The sequence below is a fragment of the Salmo trutta genome, chromosome 31 (assembly GCF_901001165.1).
Source record: "Salmo trutta chromosome 31, fSalTru1.1, whole genome shotgun sequence".
NCBI lineage: Eukaryota > Metazoa > Chordata > Actinopteri > Salmoniformes > Salmonidae > Salmo > Salmo trutta.
Window position 1 is genome coordinate 10022456 of NC_042987.1, and position 18590 is coordinate 10041045.

At 45.0% G+C, this 18590-nt stretch overlaps 1 protein-coding gene across 4 annotated transcripts in view; it reads right to left on the bottom strand.

The window, feature by feature from the left end:
• Nucleotides 1-18590, bottom strand: part of LOC115169475 (capping protein, Arp2/3 and myosin-I linker protein 3) — a 41689-nt gene that overhangs the window by 11392 nt on the left and 11707 nt on the right. For all 4 annotated transcript variants that reach the window (XM_029725127.1, XM_029725129.1, XM_029725128.1 and 1 more), the window contains exons 3-15: nucleotides 13066-13116; nucleotides 12857-12916; nucleotides 12492-12613; nucleotides 11900-11994; nucleotides 11558-11628; nucleotides 11311-11384; nucleotides 9297-9372; nucleotides 9021-9109; nucleotides 8707-8801; nucleotides 7781-7867; nucleotides 6439-6548; nucleotides 6138-6215; nucleotides 4230-4306 (exon numbers count right to left, since the gene is read on the bottom strand). In XM_029725127.1, coding sequence (XP_029580987.1) covers nucleotides 4230-4306; nucleotides 6138-6215; nucleotides 6439-6548; nucleotides 7781-7867; nucleotides 8707-8801; nucleotides 9021-9109; nucleotides 9297-9372; nucleotides 11311-11384; nucleotides 11558-11628; nucleotides 11900-11994; nucleotides 12492-12613; nucleotides 12857-12916; nucleotides 13066-13116 — 1085 coding nt within the window. The remainder of the gene's footprint in view (nucleotides 1-4229; nucleotides 4307-6137; nucleotides 6216-6438; nucleotides 6549-7780; nucleotides 7868-8706; nucleotides 8802-9020; nucleotides 9110-9296; nucleotides 9373-11310; nucleotides 11385-11557; nucleotides 11629-11899; nucleotides 11995-12491; nucleotides 12614-12856; nucleotides 12917-13065; nucleotides 13117-18590) is intronic.

Sequence of the window (18590 nt, forward strand, 5' to 3'; positions counted from 1 at the left end):
GATAGAGACAGAGTGGGAGAGAACCGGAGGGAGAGAGAGAGAATGTAAGATAGAGAGAACGAGAGCGTGAGAGACAGAGATAGAGACAGAGTGGGAGAGAAGCGGAGGGAGAGAGAGAGAATGTAAGATAGAACGAGAGCGTGAGAGACAGACAGAGATAGAGACAGAGTGGGAGAGAACCGGAGGGAGAGAGAGAGAGAACGTAAGATAGAGAGAACGAGAGCGTGAGAGACAGACAGAGATAGAGATAGGCAGTAAATGGCCTTCAAAAAAACAAGACTATAACATCAGACAATGTGAACAACACGAAACAAGTTTAAGTTACAAAAATGTTTTTTATTAAACCATCTGTTAACACAACTGGGCATAAAATATTTTCCATGTGGACACATACACACACTTCAGAGCCCATAGCAGTTGTACACCAGCTCAAGAATAAACTCATTCTGAGCATGTCAGTAAAAGCCCTCTGAGCCATACCAGGTAACAGAAGCATCCAGGCATTTCATTGGAATACAGGGGACAGTATATTCCTAAATTGTAGAAGAGCATAACTAACACTCATTTTAGCCTGACCATACAAATAATTCAGCATATCGTGACAGAAAGAGAGAGACGGAGTGGGTAGAGATAGAAAACAAGGGAAAGATGGAGAAAGAGAGAGAGAGAGGAAGAAAGGAATTGGAGAGAGACAGAGAGAAAAAGAAAGAAAGAGTGTGTGTGAGAGAGAGAGAGAGAGAGAGAGAGAGAGAGAGAGAGAGAGAGAGAGATAGTGGGTAAGGGGTTAATGGGGGCTCATGTCAGAGAATGGCATAATGATAACAGGTCCGTGTTCCCAACATGTGCTCGGCAACCTATGCCCTCATCAGCATAAATCCTGTCTTTGCGTGGCTGCAGGGAACTTAAGACTGGCTTCAGTCACACAGAGATGGGCAGCAGATACACACAGCGGGGCCCGTGCAAACATTGAACACTGTTACAGTCAATGATTTGGAGGAAAGAGAGAGGAGAAAGAGTGAGAGTGAGAGAGTGAGGGAGCGAGAGAGAGAGAGAGAGAGAGAGAGGATAGCGCTGGCTGTTTAATATCCATGAGTCTTTCATTCTTATCAGTTCAAATCGATTTATGTTCTATTTTCATGTGGCGAGATCAGAGCTCAGGCAGAGCAACCAAGGCTCCACTGACTGCTGCTAGTGAAGGACAGACACACAGAGAGGGAGGGGTGGGAGGGACATGTCGAAGAGAAGAGAGAAAAGACAGAGAAAGAGAGGCATGAGAAGAATGGAGAAAAGAGGATGGAGAGGGTGACGTAGCAGGGTGACGTTAATTGTCATGAATCACTTCACATTTCCATATAATAAAACTCATATCATATACAGTACAGTGTCAACGTTGATAATCACTATCTACTCACACCCCTTGACTTTGTGTTACAAAGTGGGATTAAAATTGATATAATTGTAATTTTTTGTCAATGATCTACACAAAACACTAATGACAAGTTTTAAGAAATGCATGGAAAATAAAGCACTAACATATCTTGATTAGATAAGTTTTCGACCCCCTGAGTCAATAAGTGTTAGAATCATTGGCAGCGATTACAGCTGTGAGTCTTTCTGGGTAAGTCTCTAAGAGCTTTGCACATCTGGATTGTACAATATTTGCACAATATTTTTTTCCTAATTCTTCAAGCTCTGTCAAGTTGGTTGTTGATCATTGCTAGACAGCCATTTTTAAGTCTTGCCATAGATTTTTAAGATAATTTAAGTAGAAACTGTAACTAGGCCACTCAGGAACATTCTATGTCGTCTTGGTAAGCAACTCCAGTGTATATTTGGCCTTGTGTTTCAGGTTATTGTCCTGCTGAAAGGTGAATTTCAGTGTCTGTTGGAAAGCAGACTTAACCAAGTTTTCACTAGGATTTTGCTTGTGCTTCGCTCTATTCCGTTTTTTTTATCCTTAAAACTCCCTAGTCCTTGACGATGACAAGCATACCCATAACATGATGCAGCCACCACCAGAAATGAAGAGTGAACTCAGTGATGTGTTGGATTTGCCCCAAACATAACGCTTTGTATTTACATTCTTTGACACATTTTTGCAGTATTACTTTAGTGCCTTACTGCAAACAGGATACATTTTTAAGAATATTTTTTTATTTACAGGCTTCCTTCTTTTCACTCTGTCATTTATGTTAGTATTTTGGAGTAATGTTGTTGATCCATCCTCAGTTATCTCCGATCACTGTTTTAAAAATCAACATTGGCCTCATGGTGAAATCCCTGAACAGTTTCTTTCCTCTCCGGCAACTGAGTTAGTAAGGGCGCCTGTATCTTTGTAGTGACTGGGGATATTGATACACCAACCAAAGTGTATTTAATAACTGCACCATGCTCAAACGGATATTCAATGTCTGCTTTTTTTTTACCCATCTACCAATAGGTGCCCTTCTTTGCGAACCATTGGAAAAAGTCCCTGGCCTTTGTGGTTGAATCTGTGCTTGTATGTAATTGTACAGTATGTGTGGGGTACAGCAATCATTTAAAACTCATGTCAAACACTATTATTGCACGCAGATTGAGTCCACGCAGCTTATTATGTGACTTGTTAGCACATTTGTACTCCTGAACTCATTTAGGCTCGCCATAACAAAAGCGTTTCATTTGTAAACATTTCTAGAAACATAATTGTAGTTTGACATGATGGGGTGTTGTGTGCAGATCAGTGACACAAAATCTCAATTGAAAAAACGTTGTATTCAGGCTGTAACACATCCAAATGTGGAAAAAGTAAAGGGGGGTGAATACTCTCTGAAGGCACTGTACAGTTACAAGATGACATGGCGTCATACCCTGGGTTGTTCTGAACGGCCACGGAACACGCACCTGAATGCACTCATGACTCCTTTCTGTGCGTTTCAGAACGACGGTCTGTTTCTCTGAATCGCTTTGTGCAAGCCTAACACCGTAAGATCCTCTTTTATAACCTAGTTAGTCATGTTGGCAATAGAACAAGCGTTCAAATAATGCCCAGCTGACCCAGATTGCAATTTAAAATGGGCCCCTTTTGGATTGTGTTAACAGGATTGCAGGGTTGTGTTCCAAACAAAACAACCACAAGTGTGCTTGCTCTAGTTCCTTCACTGCACAGCTAGGAGAGCTCAAAGCACCTTATAGTTGAACTTGGAGACACTAGTTAGTCCTCTCAATCAAACACTTGTAATTGTTTCGTCATATGTTGCACCTACCCCACGTTTCCCAGGAACATTCTTATCATGTTACTGAATGTATCCAGAGTATTTTCAGATTTCGTTATCAACAAATGCAGCGAAAAGTACAGTAAAATGTAAAAGGCACATAAAATCAACAGTTTAATGTTTGGATTCAGTCTTGTGTCAGGTGAACTGTTCTTCAACTTTGGTCGAATCATTTTCCCATAATCTCCAAACTGTTCCCTTTCAATTGCTACCATGATTATGCATTTCATATTTATTTTGTAAGAAACATTTCAATTTAGTCCTATCCATATAGGCCAATTCCCATCCCTGTAAAGGGTTAATTTAAGGTTCGGGTTAGGCATTAGGGTTAGCAGTGTGGTTAAGGTTAGGGTTAAAATCAGATTTTATGACTTTGTGGCTGTGCCAGCTGGTGACTACTCTACAGAGGTGCCTCCAGGGCACGATTCATGACAATAAATGCCAACCTGCTCTATAATAATAGCAGAGAGAGAGAGAGATAGTAGAGAGAAGAGAGCGGGAGCGGGGGAGGTGAGGGAGACCGAGAATGTGCTGGCGCGTAGAGAGCCTGGGGATTTTAACAATAATTCCCTTCCAAAATTAGTCTCATTTTTCACAAACTTTTCTATAATGGATTAATCTGTGGAGCGGAGATGGGGTTGCTGCTTTGCCAGTCCTGAGGGAGGCCAGACGAGAGCAGATGAGAGATGGATCATGTCTGATCTGCTCCTGCCTGCTCTGCTCCGCAAGGTAGGTAAACACTGGCTCAGAGACAGAATAGATGGATGAGGGGGCGTCTTGTACAGTTGGACACATTTCTATCTAATTCTGTCTACGTGGTACAGGGGTAAATGCCCGTCTCTGACAGAATGTGTTGTGCTCTACATGGACACTTCCCTGAGAGAGGATACTGCTGGTTGCCTGTCAGGGATCAAGAAAGTTAAGTTAAATAGAAATGGATTAAGGTCCATTCAAGGGGATAGACAGTCACCTCACCTGTGAGAGAAGCAGTTCTTGGAGAGATTCAGGTAAGAGAGATCAACACAACATCCCCTCAACAGAGCACCAAATAACTGTTATGGATAGAAAGCAGTTAGTTAGCATTATTAAATCACATATTATGTTAACACAACAACAAATGCATACAAAGATCAATCATGTGAATAAGCTTGGCAGTTTCATGATCGTTTCGCTAACACCGTCAGAAAGTAATTTTGCAAAAATGCTCATGTGCCAGTAAAGTGACATTCTAACAAAGTCAACCAGACTCTCTACAGGGGAGATTATATGGAGAAAACAAGAAGTGTCCAGTCTGGCGCCACCTGTGCCAGCCCCACGCATCAGGCCTCCAGTGCGCCTTCCCAGTCCAGAGTTTCCGGGGACAGTTCCCAGTCCAGAGCTTCCGGCGACGTCCCCCAGTCCAGAGCCTCCAGTGACGTTCCCTAGTCTGGTGAGACCTGTTCCGGCTCCACGTAAGAAGCCTCCAATGATGATCCATGGCACGACGCCTCCAGTGATGATCCATGGCACGAAGCCTCCAGTGATAATCCATGGCCCGGAGCCTCCAGTGATGATCCATGGCGCGGAGCCTGCAGTGATGATCCATGGTGCGGAGCCTGCAGTGACGATCCATGGCATGGAGCCTGCAGCGATGGTCCCCGGTCCGGAACCTCCTGAGACGGCCCGCAGTCCGGAACCTCCTGAGACGGCCCGCAGTCCAGAGTCTCCAGCGGCGGCCCGCAGTCCAGAGTCTCCAGCGGCGGCCCGCAGTCCAGAGTCTCCAGCGGCGGCCCGCAGTCCAGAGTCTCCAGTGGTGGCCCGCAGTCCAGAGTCTCCAGTGGTGGCCCGCAGTCCAGAGCCTCCGGCGATGATCTACGGTCCGGTGGCACAAAAGCAGAGGGATCAGCGGGCGGAGCGGGGGTTACGCCCCGAACCGCCTCCTCTGTTGGAGGATCCGCAGGATGAGAAGGTTCTGCTTACTGCACCAGAGCCGCCAAAGACATTTGTCACCCTCCCTTGTTTTTTTTGTTTTTTGTTTTTGTTTTGGTGCGTTCGGAGTCTGTACCTTTGGGGGGGGGGGGGTACTGTCACGTCCTGACCATAGAAAGCTGTTATTTTCTATGGTAGAATAGGTCAGGGTGTGACAGGGGGGTTTTCTAGTTTAGTTTTTCTATGTTGGTATGTTCTAGTTTTGTATTTCTATGTTGGGTTTTGTTTGGGATGATCTCCAATTAGAGGCAGCTGGTCCTCATTGTCTCTAATTGGAGATCATACTTAAGTAGGTGTTTTTTCCACCTGGGTTTGTGGGAGATTGTTTTTTGAGTAGTGCATGTTTCAACTCTGCGTCACGGTTTGTTGTTTTTGTTCGTTCAGTTTATTGTGTATGTATTGCATAGTTTCAAAGTTCAATAAAAATGTGGAACGATAATCACGCTGCACTTTGGTCCGCTTCTCCTTACGACGACCGTGACAATATGAACACAACAACATCGTCAGAAAAAAAAATCCATAAAAAAAGTGGCCTCCTTTTATCCCAAAGACACATCAGAGGAATGAGTTGGGAACGAGCAATGGCAGACCAGAAACTTCCTGTCTCAGAACACACTAATATTCTATACAAAATTCATGCTCAACATAAAAGGCATATTATTCCTGCTATTGGGGCAGAATGTTCCTTCCCAAGTTATACAGATGAAATGTCACGCTTATACGTTTGTAGAATCCCAGAACTGTTATACTGTATATCCCGATTAGGGCGTCCACACTTCCACTTTAATTATTATAAAGTCCACTTCAATAAGTATGTTAGTTAAGACTATCCTGACCCTTGACCAGACAAAGCATGTATCACTTTTAACTGTATGGTCAAAGCATGAAGCACTCTAGAATGGAGACAGTACTAACCGAGTCCACAGTGCAGTCGGTCCCAGAGAGGTCCAAATGAACCAGGCAGTTTGGCTGGGCTAGGAACAGGTACATGTTCTGCAGAGAGATAGACAGAGAGAGAGCCTTTAAAGAGAGGTGTGCGTGTGTGTGTGTGTGTGTGTGTGTGTGTGTGTGTGTGTGTGTGTGTGTGTGTGTGTGTGTGTGTGTGTGTGTGTGTGTGTGTGTGTGTGTGTGTGTGTGTGTGTGTGCGTGTGTGTGGTTGTGTGGTTGTGTGGTTGTGCGTGTGTGTGTACATGTGGTGTTTATGTGTCAGTCTCACCGTGGCGTCCTCCCCAGACAGAATCCCAGGGTTTTTGCTCAGGTCCAGGTGAAGGAGAGAGTTGGAGTAGTCATCACTGGAGCAGAGGGCCTGGGAGAGAGACACTACTCCTAAGATAGAGGAAGGGAGAGGGGGATGAATGAATGAAGAAATATGCATCAGTAGAAATAGTATGTTGACGTAGAGAAATAAAGTAACTGCAGCGGAGGAGGGAAAGAGTTTCAGAGCACCGCTATTAACTGGCCATCTATCAGAGCTAACTACTAATCACATAAAACGCTCCATCTGAAACCAAAAAGAGAAATATGGCCCTTGGTCCATTACATTAGATCAGCCCATTCAAATCTCTCCACTGCAGAGATTTAGAGAGAGAAAACAGTAACAAGAGCATGCTCAGTGAGCAGTGAACTCAATAAAGCCCACAAACGGCAGACTTGCAGGGCCAGACCTTGTACTCGCATGTTTACTTTGAAGCCTGCAACAAAAGGTTACAATTAGAGCAATGAGGCAAAGACTGTGGAATAGCTAGCCCTGTGGTCTACCCTACTACAGTAGATTAATCTCATCCCTAATTCGCCCAGATTAAAGAGGAAATTAGCACACAGCAAACAGCCGAGCAGACAACAGACAGTCATGTGGCACATACTCTGAGAGGGAGCTGGTAGGCAATCCTCCGCTCATCAATGTGAATCCTCACATTCGCATATTATGACTGTCTTTTTGATGAATCATCTGTAGATCTATCAATCTATAAATAGACTTTGATCATAAATGTGCTCTTGAGAAATATAAGAGAACATAAACCTTAGGACCCTGTATGACCAAGAATAAAATTCTCTTGAAAACCCCAGGCCCTATATACGGGTTAGCTGAGAACGTCAGGAAAACAATGCGCACGCTTCAATGGGGCAGAAGGTTGTGTGTTGTTGTGATTCTGGATGGCCATATAGCTTGCAACAATGACAAGAAACTGCAATGTGGGGAATCGTGAGTGGCTCGTTTCAGTTAGTTTTATCTTGTTCTTGCTACCATGTCTTGTTTTGAGGTGTTTTGACTGATGTCATGTCTATGCTAACATGGCAAAAATCCGCTAGATAGCTAACCGACAACTGCAACGATGTATTTGAGAGACCGCAAGTGCTCATTGTGCAACTTTATGTTTTAAATCAACATTGGAGATGAAATATAGTTTACATCTAAGACAACCCCGTCTGTTTTGCCCTGTGGTTGAGCACGTGTCGGTTTTGTTGCTAAACAACCGACCAATCTATATGAGTTCATGGAGGAGATGTGACCACCACAGGGGGGCACTGTGGCCCAGGGGACAGAGGGATGAACACACCCTTGGAGGAGAGGGACGTCTTGGAGAGGTTGAGCAGACGAAGGCCTTTGTTGAGACGACACACCAGCTGGATGAGGTTGGACACTCCTGGAATAAAATAAACACACATGAGAGTGTCAGAATGAAGCACACACACACACACACACACACGCACACACACACACACACACACACACACACACACACACACACACACACACACACACACACGTCCACAAGCAAACAGTCACACACATGAACATGCATAGATCAGAGAACACACACCCAATCACACACCCTTGACATCCCCACACATGATGAGCAAAATCCACACATACGCACAGGTATAATCCACGCAGACAAAAACAGCGAATCTAGTACACAGCGTCTATAGGCACACAGGCACAAACACACAGTGACGTGAGTGGAAGTGACAGGTGAAAGAGGCAGATTCTGATGTACTAACGAGAGTTCCTGGCACGCATGCAACCCTGACACACACACATTAATAGAGGACACGCGCGCAAACACACACATCTGCCAGGTCAAATCAAATCCAATTTTATTTGTCACATGCGCCCGAATACAACAGGTATTTCACCTTGCAGTGAAATGCTTACTTACAAGCCCTTAACCAACAATGCAGTTTTAAGAAAAGCCCCCCAAAAAAGTAAGAGATAAGAATAACAAATAATAAGCTCTTTTCGGCCATAAGAGACGGTAGCAGCAAACGTATGCACAAAACAAGTTACGACCAACGCAAAAAAAAAAATACAAAAATAGCATAGTTGGTTAAGAGCCGATAAGACAGCAGCCCTCCCCCTCCGGCATCATCAGCCTTACAAGCAAACCGCAAACACTGAGAAAGATGCACCCAGACTGGTATTCAAACACATGACTGATGCAGCAAAAGAGTGAGAGACAGTGTGCCAATGAGGGTCCAGCACCTTGGTTGTCCAAGGTGTTGTGGGCCAGGTTGAGAGAGTGGATCGCAGAGGCAGGATTCTCTGACAGAGCCGTCGCCATTTTCTGAGGGAAATCTCTAAAATAGCAAAATGTAGAGAAAAGGATTAAAGATGGTTTCGATGATTCCAGTGATCCATTATACATCTGTGTATATCTGAGTCATGGAAGATAAAAAAGCTCAACTCAGCAGTGAAGTCGGGCATGGTTAGACAAGAATTAGACAGATAAAAAAGAGAGGAGATGAAAGGGAGAGAAGTGGCAGAACAGGAGGAGGGGAGGAGGGGAGGAGACTCACGATTTGAGGCCAACGTTCTCCAGAGTGAGTTCCTCCAGACTGCTGGACTTACTGACGGTGTGAAGGACCTGCTCCACCACCTCTGACCCCTGAGGTCATCAAACAGAGACATTGTTACATAACTGGATAAAACACAGTTCTAACCAACTAAAAAAAGAAATAAACCCTGCTAGTCCAGTCTAAACACAAATGGATGTTCTCATGCTGACAGACAGACAGGTTTATCAAACATAACCAGATATCACATGCAATCAGTAATGTACAATGGATAGTTACAATGCGCATGTCTGTGCAGTAGAGTTTGGTGAACCAAGTGTTGTACGCCATGGAAGCCACAATTACCGCCAGGTCCCTGAAATAGACACACACAATTTCAGGCTTAGATTTATACAATAGAGCCGTATCAACTTGAAATACTCATCAAAAACTCATTACATTCCCACAGCCAAACCCCCCCCCCCCCAAAAAAATATGTTTTTCTCCAGCAAAACAAATTAATCAGAGAGAGCCATATGGATGGCTTCAGAAATGATGTATGATTCTGCAGCACACTCTCCTTGTTGGAGAGAGAGGGCCCGAGGAAGGAGAGAGGGCAGAGAGAAGGATCAATTTGGCTGACTGAGAGAGGCCAGGTCAGTGGATTACTCAGTGTGAGGTACAACAGAGCTACGTTTCGATCCTGGCCAACGGCCTAAAACCGTTTTATCCTGCCCAACACACCATTTGTCTAGTAGAGGGGAGGGAGAGAGGGATGGAGGGAGAAAGGAAGAGAGGCAGAGAGCGAGAGAGAAAGAGAGAGAGAGAGCGAAAGAGAGAGAGGGAGGGAGAGAGAGTGAAAGAGAGAGAGAGAGGGAGGGAGGGAGAGAGAGAGAGAGAGAGAGAGAGAGAGAGAGAGAGAGAGAGAGAGGCAGAGAGAGATGAGGCAACAGACAGAGAGACCAACAGAGAGGGAGAGAGGGATGGAGGGAGAAAGGAAGAAAGGCAGAGAGCGAGAGAGAGAGAGAGAGAGTGAAAGAGAGAGAGAGAGGGAGGGAGAGAGAGAGAGAGAGAGAGAGGCAGAGAGAGAGATGAGGCAACAGACAGAGAGACCAACAGAGAGGGAGAGAGCGCTCTTAAAGGGGAACTCCCTCCCTCCATTACAGCGAATCATTAGCACCCAGTCCAGTGTAGCATGGCTGAGGGCTGTGTTCTCATTTCTCATGCCATTGTGGAAGGGACTTCACTCTGGCTGGCTAAAGGGTGTGTGTGTGTGTGTGTGTGTGTGTGTGTGTGTGTGTGTGTGTGTGTGTGTGTGTGTGTGTGTGTGTGTGTGTGTGTGTGTGTGTGTGTGTGATGGTGTGCGTGCGTACTTGTGCATGCGTGTGTACAGTATTCGTGTGTACACTCCACAACCTCTCCCAGTGTTCCTCACCAGCCAACAGTAGCTCCCTCATACACCAAACTACTGGCACGATTTCCCTGAATCAACAATTCCATTAAAAGTGTGAGCTGCACTTCCAGCCCATGTGTAGAAGAGAACTGTTTACTACCACTATTGGTCCCCTTGGGGCCTGTAGGGCACTAGAGCATGACAGTCTGCCAGCTATACTCCAGAGAGAGACACACACACACAGACACCCAAGCATGTATGCTGTCACACAAGCACAAGCACACACACACACACACACACACACACACACACACACACACACACACACACACACACACACACACACACACACACACACACACACACACACACACCAGGTTTAGCTGCTACAGCGTGCCCAGTGTGGGGGCGATGTCTGAACCTGTTGGGCTATTGCTGCAGGGCCACACAGGCAGCAGAGAGAGAGAGAAATGTATCCACTTTCATAGCTCAAAGAATGAAATGAAATAGAAGAGGACGACAGTCAGCAGAAAAAGCATGGCCGTGTCGGAGGCTGTAACTGTAGAAGGCAGAAATCAGAAAGGATTTGGGGGGGGGGGGGGGGGGGGGGTGAAAGGACACGGCTCAGAGGGATGCACCACAATTGCCTCCTGGCAGGGAGACAGGAGAGGCGGAGAGTTCGGGAGGGCCAGCCCACAGGAGGTGGTGGAACTTGGCTTAAACTACAGCACCTCACACGGGTGAAGTCCCATGAAAGCTTTACACTGTACCCCTGACACTTCTTACTGACATAGTCCCATCCAAGAGCAGAGTAGGGCTGAAATGTAAGTGGACAGGATGACGGGATGACGGGGGAAGAGAAAGGGCGTAGAACAGCAGTATTCTGCAACACCATTTTTGCATACAGAACAGGTGGTGTACCTGCTGTCCAGGTGGCTGAAGTCCAGCAGGTTGAACTCCCTGTTGTCCTGGGAGTGATAGATAGTGTCCACATCCTAAGAGAGAGGGGAAGTTGGGAGGGCGGGAGGGAGGGGAGAGAGAGGGAGGGAGAGAGAGAGCGATAGAAAGAGTCAGGTTACAAATATGATGGTACCGGCGATACTAACAGTAGAACTCCATTGATTGAGCACTACAGTTGGTTGACATAATGCATATGTGGTTTTCTTACCCACTGCACTTCCTCCTTACAGCCGATGCCGTTATAGTCGCACAGAGCTGCGTAGGTCTCAGAGAAACCGCCTGAGAGCATGAGAAAGAGAGAGAGAGGATGAGGTGAGAGGGCAAGAGAAGAAAGAGAAACAGAGCAGGGGGGGAACAGTTCATATTGAGTTGAGATGAAAGACAAGAGCATGAAAGAACTTGAGCTAGAGATATTAAAAGGATCCCTGATCACATACAGTCATAGATTAGTCGGTTCTATACATAATAACATATGCTGCAGGTGAATTCAATATGTGTCACCGACTCGACAAAGAGCGTGAGTTTGAGAGAGAGTGAGTAGGCGGTTCACCACAGGTTCTCTGAGTCTCTACAGACGATTCAGAGTTTGGTGAAAACTGGAGGACTCCATCAGAGACGTCCCCCTCTGCTCGGCAGATGGTCGGACTGCGAGAGATGGAGGGAGGGAAAGAAGGAAGAACGAGAAATAAATAGAAAGATATTAACATCTCAGTCAGTGAACAAGCGATATGAATACAGTATACTGCATATTATACATGTTGGTGACATGACTTTACCACTACATTAAATACACAGTATCCTTAATGAAGTTGTATAGTAAACCCAATCCTACTACTACCCCACTTAATCTCTGAACCTGTCTGACTTAATCTCTGACCCTAATCCTTACTTTAGCTCAATAGCCCTAACTAGTCTTTACTTCAACCTTCTGTAGCGCCTTTAGCTACATTCTCCCTGTATCCTGTTAAATGATCTGTTGGGAAACAGATATTTTGGTATATGATATACTGTAGATGAGTCTCAATGGTCAATACCCAGTGCAGTCAATCCTGATGATGTTACAGTCTGCAGCCAAGCTCTCCCTTCTTACAGACTACATAGCACGGTGCGTAGCAGTAGGTGATTCCACAAGCGAGACTTACGCATACATGGAGTTATTGAATATTCGTGAGAGGGCAAAGTTGATATGGTTCATCATGTGATCAAGGTTGTCTTGTGACTGCAGTCTCAAGGAGTGGGTCGATTTGTCTGTGTCTATGACAACCTGAAAGGTGTGAGTTGACATCACTGAGATTAAACAGAGCTTAATGGAAATTATAATTTCAGAGAGTTGCATCTCAGCTGACAAAAATCGGCAAAGCTAAAACTAATTTTGCCCGATAAACACTCTTAGGAATATTTAATGCCAATGAAACTCAGTCCCCTCAAGAAGTTTTGGTAAACAAACATTTATCGAAAATGTGAAATGAGGCAGATGGTTGGTTGTGGGAATAAAACAGTTGCTCACCTGATGATCTGGATAAGTGTTCATTGCTCGAATTTCCAGGAAGTTGAAAGTAACCTCCACCTGAAATGATGTTGATATAGTGCATTGCAATCGATATGACCAAGTTATCCCTTTACTGAAAAATGATGATAATAATCTTCAGAATCATCCTCATCATCATCAAAACCAACACTATTAGTCAATTCAATTTTAAAAAGATCGTGAAATACCTTGGTGGGGACTTTGACAGCAAATAGATACATTCGCCATGTTGCCAGAACCTAAAAAGTGAAAAGATGAATTTTGCTGTCAGACAGAAGGAAATAAAAAATGCTAATCATCATCGCAACAAATAACACAGCACAAACACCAATATAGGGGACCAGCCACCATATCTGTTTACTCAAACGTCACATTACTCAGTCTTGCCTAGATGTTACTTCCTAGCATTTTTGAGACATTGTGATGCTGACATTTCATTACTTAAGGTAGTTATTTTCAATCGATTCTAGTGTCAATGTGTCATAGCTTGAATTGATTTAGGAGTAAGGAGTTGAGGAAACACAGGGGGAAACAGGAGAAAAAAGCAACAAAAAAATCCAGTTTTATCCAGACCAGGGGATTAACATTAAGTGGTTGGCAGGAGGGAAAGTGGGCATATATTCAAAGTCGAGTCTGCAGAAGTAATTAATCTCATTCATAATTCAAATGTCCTAATTAGCATACTCCGTCCACGCCTTTATTACACACACCCTGCATCCCTCCATCCCTAAGTATATTCTTTGCCCTCTCCTTCCCAAATTTTAACCAAATTCCAGTCGGTTCTCCTTTTCTTTAACACCTCTCTTCTCTCACACCCTGCCATCCTTCCATTTCTTTCTCTATGGAAATCTGTTCTTTATTCCAACAAACTATCTTCTTAAGCCTCCCATCTCACCATCCACCTCTCTGTGCATTGTGTACCCTCCCTCCATCCCTACCCCCGCCGCTCCCGCCCCCCTCTTCTCTCTCTCCTCCCCGTCACTCTTGCCTTTCTTATTCGCTTGGAGGTTTCTTTTCTGTTTCTGCTCTGTCACTTTCAATCCCTCAAGGCCTCTCTGTGCTGAATCGTTAATGGCAACCCACCGTGCGGCAGAGAGAGAGAGAGAGACAGCGAGAAAGAAACAGAGAGGCTAAGGAGAAAGACAGCGAGAGAGGGAGAGATGGAGACAACAGATTTCCCATTAATAAAGTCCTCATATTGGACATCTCTCCACGCTATTCTTAGCTAAGTTAGCACATCGACGGTGGATCAAGCTGTATCAGATGAGACTGCCAGGAAAGCCAGGCAGCCAGGGAGTTGACCCTGCGGTATGACAGAGGAAAGACAGGCAGCCTCAAGAAACCCCCTTTGAAACAAGGCCTTTTGAGAGCCCCTATTACAGAGATTGTTATTCACATCAGAATGCCCTGACATGTTGTTAAACTCAGTTATATAAACCTGATCAGAGAACAGCAGTGGAGAGAACACTTTTTATGATAGCTGAGAGGCTTGGAGCGAGAAAGAGAGAGAGAGAGAGAGAGAAAGAGAGAGAGAGAAGAGAGAAGAGAGAGAGAGAGAGAGAGAAAAAGAGAGAGAGAGAAGAGAGGGAGAAGAGAGAGCGAGAGAAGAGAGAAGAGAGAGAGAAGAGAGAGAGACGAGAGAAGAAGAGAGAGAGAGAAAGAGAGAAGAGAGAAAAGAGAGAGAGAGAGAGAGAGAGAGAGAAAGGAGACAGAGATGCAAAGTTTTTGTCATCAGACACAAGAGATATGCGCGTAAACACGGGCATCAATAATGAAGGTCTTATGGTGGGCTTTGATTTGATTGAGCGAGAGGTTGAACACAACCTGACATGGGTTTCGCATCTTCAAATATAATTCATCATCTATTCAGATATCATTATTAATACCAATCAATGGATTTCTTATTTTGGTTAAGAGTTTGTTCGAAAATAAGTGGCAATCAAAATTAAGGTTAACATGTTGGATATTAGAATTGAATATGAACACTGGAGAAAGCAATAGATCTAGATTTTTTTTTTTATACACTTTTTTTTAAATACACTTGTATTTTTGACTGGTGGCTGGTACTGTAATACTCCCACTTGTTTGGTACATTCAAGGTGCTGTGTGCCGAACTGAAAACGTAGTTTGGCGGACCTAATCAGAGACAGGTGTCTGAGCCTGCGGCTATGGAACCATGACCAGTTCACCAGACATGCTACCTTGTCCCGAAACTGCTGTTTATGACCCTCTCTCTCCCACTCCTTCTCCCTCCCTCTCTCTCTCTCTCTCCCTCTCTACCTCACCTGCTGTCTCGACCTCTGAATGGTCGGCTATGAAAAGCCAACTGACTTTGAAAAGCCAATCCAACTTTACTCCTGAGGTGCTGACCTGTTACACCCTCTATAACCCCTGTCGTTATTATTTAACCCTGCAGGTCATCCACCAACGTTTGAACATCTTGAAGAACAATCTGGCCTTAATGGCCATGTCCTCTTATAATCTCCACCCGGCACAGCCAGAAGAGGACTGGCCACCCCTCAGAGCCTGGATCTTTCCTAGGTTTCTTCCTAGGTTCCTTCCTTTCTTGGGAGTTTTTCCTAGCCACTGTGCATCTACATCTGCATTGCTTGCTGTTTGGGGTTTTAGGCTGGGTTTCTGTATAAACACTTTGTGACATCTGCTAATGTAAAAATACACTTGACTGATTTGAACTATCCAATCACAACCTTGAAGAGAGAAAACATAGAACTTTGCCCGTCTGTGAAATCTCATCAGACTCCTCCTACATATACAGTAGACCGTTCTCCAAGCTGCTCTGAGATGACCAATCAGAATCCTAATATCTGAGGGGAGATGACTTTGGCCGAGCCGGATCAGACAGTCAATGTGATACCTGGGGGATGAGATAGGGGGACTTTAACCTGGCCGTCTGAGACATACAGGGAGAATCTTAAAGAGGCAGAGGAGTCGAGTCTTAAAGAGAATCTTTAGAGACGGGAGTGTCTGTGACGGGGGGCTGCAGAGGTGCCCTTCCAGCCATGATGGCGCAGAGTGAAACACTCACAGTTCAAAGAGCCAGGCAGAGTCAGAGTGGGTCTGTGTGGAGGGAGTGTGGGTAGGCAGGCTGGGAGGGAGGGATGGTTTGGCTTATATTAATCATAAGCTATCAAGCTCTGGGTCAGCACTTCAAACGAGACCTGCAACGCGTCACATCGCTGCCTCTGGGAGACGAAGCCACAGAGTTTGCCAGACCCGGTTTCCCGATAGCGATGGAACTTAGGCTTACAGGCGCTTTAACGAATAGAACTAGCAAAATAGAGCTCAATTAAATGAACATGAAATTGATTTCAATATGATTGAAATATAATAGTATTTATCTTTTAATACTGTATTTATCTTTTAATGCATTCATCTCGTTTTTTCATTTGATGCATCTTTTTATCCTCCAATTGCAAAGACATTGGTAACTTTGTATTTGTATCGGCGGCCACAGAGATTGTGTGTTTAGCGGGGATCTTCTGCGTATAAAGAGACGCGAAAGGGCAAAAAAAAGCATCTCACGATGCACTTAGCCATTTCAAGTGTGACTTTATTACGAATCAGCAGTTTCTCACCCAGAAGCAGTCTTTCTTGTCGCAGGTGATTTTAACCAAGCACCTTTAAAACACATCTTGGTAACAATTCATTTGAAAGGGTCCTCATTACAGTGTAGTTACATATGTAATTACTGTACAACAACATGCAATCACATGTGATCATTTCAGTCCGTAATTATAGAGGCGTAACCACGAATGCTTGTTACCATGCTTGTTACAAATGCTCAAGTTTCCAAACAAACTACTTGTCAGCCTTTCACAAACCACCTTATAAGTGTTAGCCAATTAAAAACCAAGCACCTCATTGACAGAACTCTGCTGTAAAGGGATCTGGAGTCTGATACCCAGGCCCAGGTCTAGCTTTTGTGACATGGTGAGGTAGGACTAAGGAGCAGAGAGAACCAGATGAGGAACCAGTTGTTAGGATACACGTAAACACTTTACTGGGAAAAAGTCAAACCAGTAGATACAAGTAAAACTTGGGAAAACAACAAACATTATGATTCGATAACTCACTCAGGAGACAAACACACATGGCAATACATTTACATTTAAGTCGAGTTTCTACAAAGGCTGACAGAAAACACACCTCTCTATAAAGAAATCATAATTAGTAACAGAAAGCACCAGTGACATCACAGTCTCTGGGACGGTCTTTGCCGCCCTCGGGTGACAGGTGGAGCCATGACAGCTTTCGTTTAAAATGCATGAAAGCTGATGAGCGCTATGGCAAAAAACGGAGGGTTTAAATCATTTGTATTTATTTATTGTTAAATCATTGAATGGTGCATTTGACATGGGAAACAACAGTATCTCAGGAAGGCAGGGCTGAGACGAGAAAGTATTCAGACCCCTTGACTTTTTTCACATTTTCTCACCTTACAGCTTTATTCTAAAATGGATAAAATATTTTTTTTCTCATCAATCTACACACAATACCCCATAATGACAAAACAAAAACTGTTTTTTAGACATAGACAAATGGAAATATCACATTTACATAAGTATTCAGACCCTTTACTCAGTACTTTTTTGAAGCACCTTTGGCAACGATTACAGCCTAGAGTCTTGGGTATGACGCTACAAGCTTGATGCACCTGTATTTTGGGAGTTTCTCCCATTCTTCTCTGCAGATCCTCTCAAGCTCTGTCAGGTTAGATGGGGAGTGTCGCTGCACAGCTATTTTCCCATCTCTCCAGAGATGTTCAATCGGGTTCAAGTCCGGGCTCTGGCTGGGCCCCTCAAGGACATTCAGAGACTTGTCCCGAAGTCACTCCTGTGTTGTCTTGACTGTGTGCTTAGGGTCGTTGTCCTATTGGAAGGTAAACCTTCACCCCAGTCTGAGGTCCTGAGCGCTCTGGAGCAGATTTTCATCTCGATCTCTCTGTGGGGCCTCCCGAGTGACGCAGCAGTCAGGTGCCACTACAGATCCGGTTTCAATTCCGGCTGTGTCGAAGCCGGCCGTGACCAAGAAACCCATGAGACGGCGCAAAATTGGCCCAGCGTCGTCCGGGTTAGGGGGGTGGGTTTGGTTGGCTGGGATGTCCTTGTCCCATCACGCTCTAGCGACTCCTTGTGGAAGTCGGGCGCATGCATGCTGACTTCGGTTGCCAGCTGCACGGTGTTTCCTCCGACATATTGGTGCGGCTGGCTTCCGGGTTAAGTGGGCAGTGTGTCAAGAAGCTGTGTGGATTGGCAGGATTGCCGACCTTTGCCTCTTCCGGGTCCGTACGGGAGATGCAGTGATGGAACAAGGCTGTAACTACCAATTGGATATCACGAAATTGGGGAGAAAAAAAGTTAAATAAAAAAATAAAATTAGGATCTCTCCTAATAAAAGGAGGGCAGGGCAGGGCAGGGCAGGGCAGGGCAGAGCAGAGCAGGGCAGGGCAGAGCAGGGCAGGGCAGGGCAGGGCAGGGCAGGGCAGGGCAGGGCAGGGCAGGGCAGGGCAGGGCAGGGCAGGGCAGGGCAGGGCAGAGCAGGGCAGAGCAGGGCAGAGCAGGGCAGGGCAGGGCAGGGCAGGGCAGGGCTTGACAATGGGGGAATTACTTTACTAACCATTAATCAACATTTTTTACACATTCATAAATAGTTAGCTTATGGCAAAATTGTGAGATATTAATTCAGTGTTTAC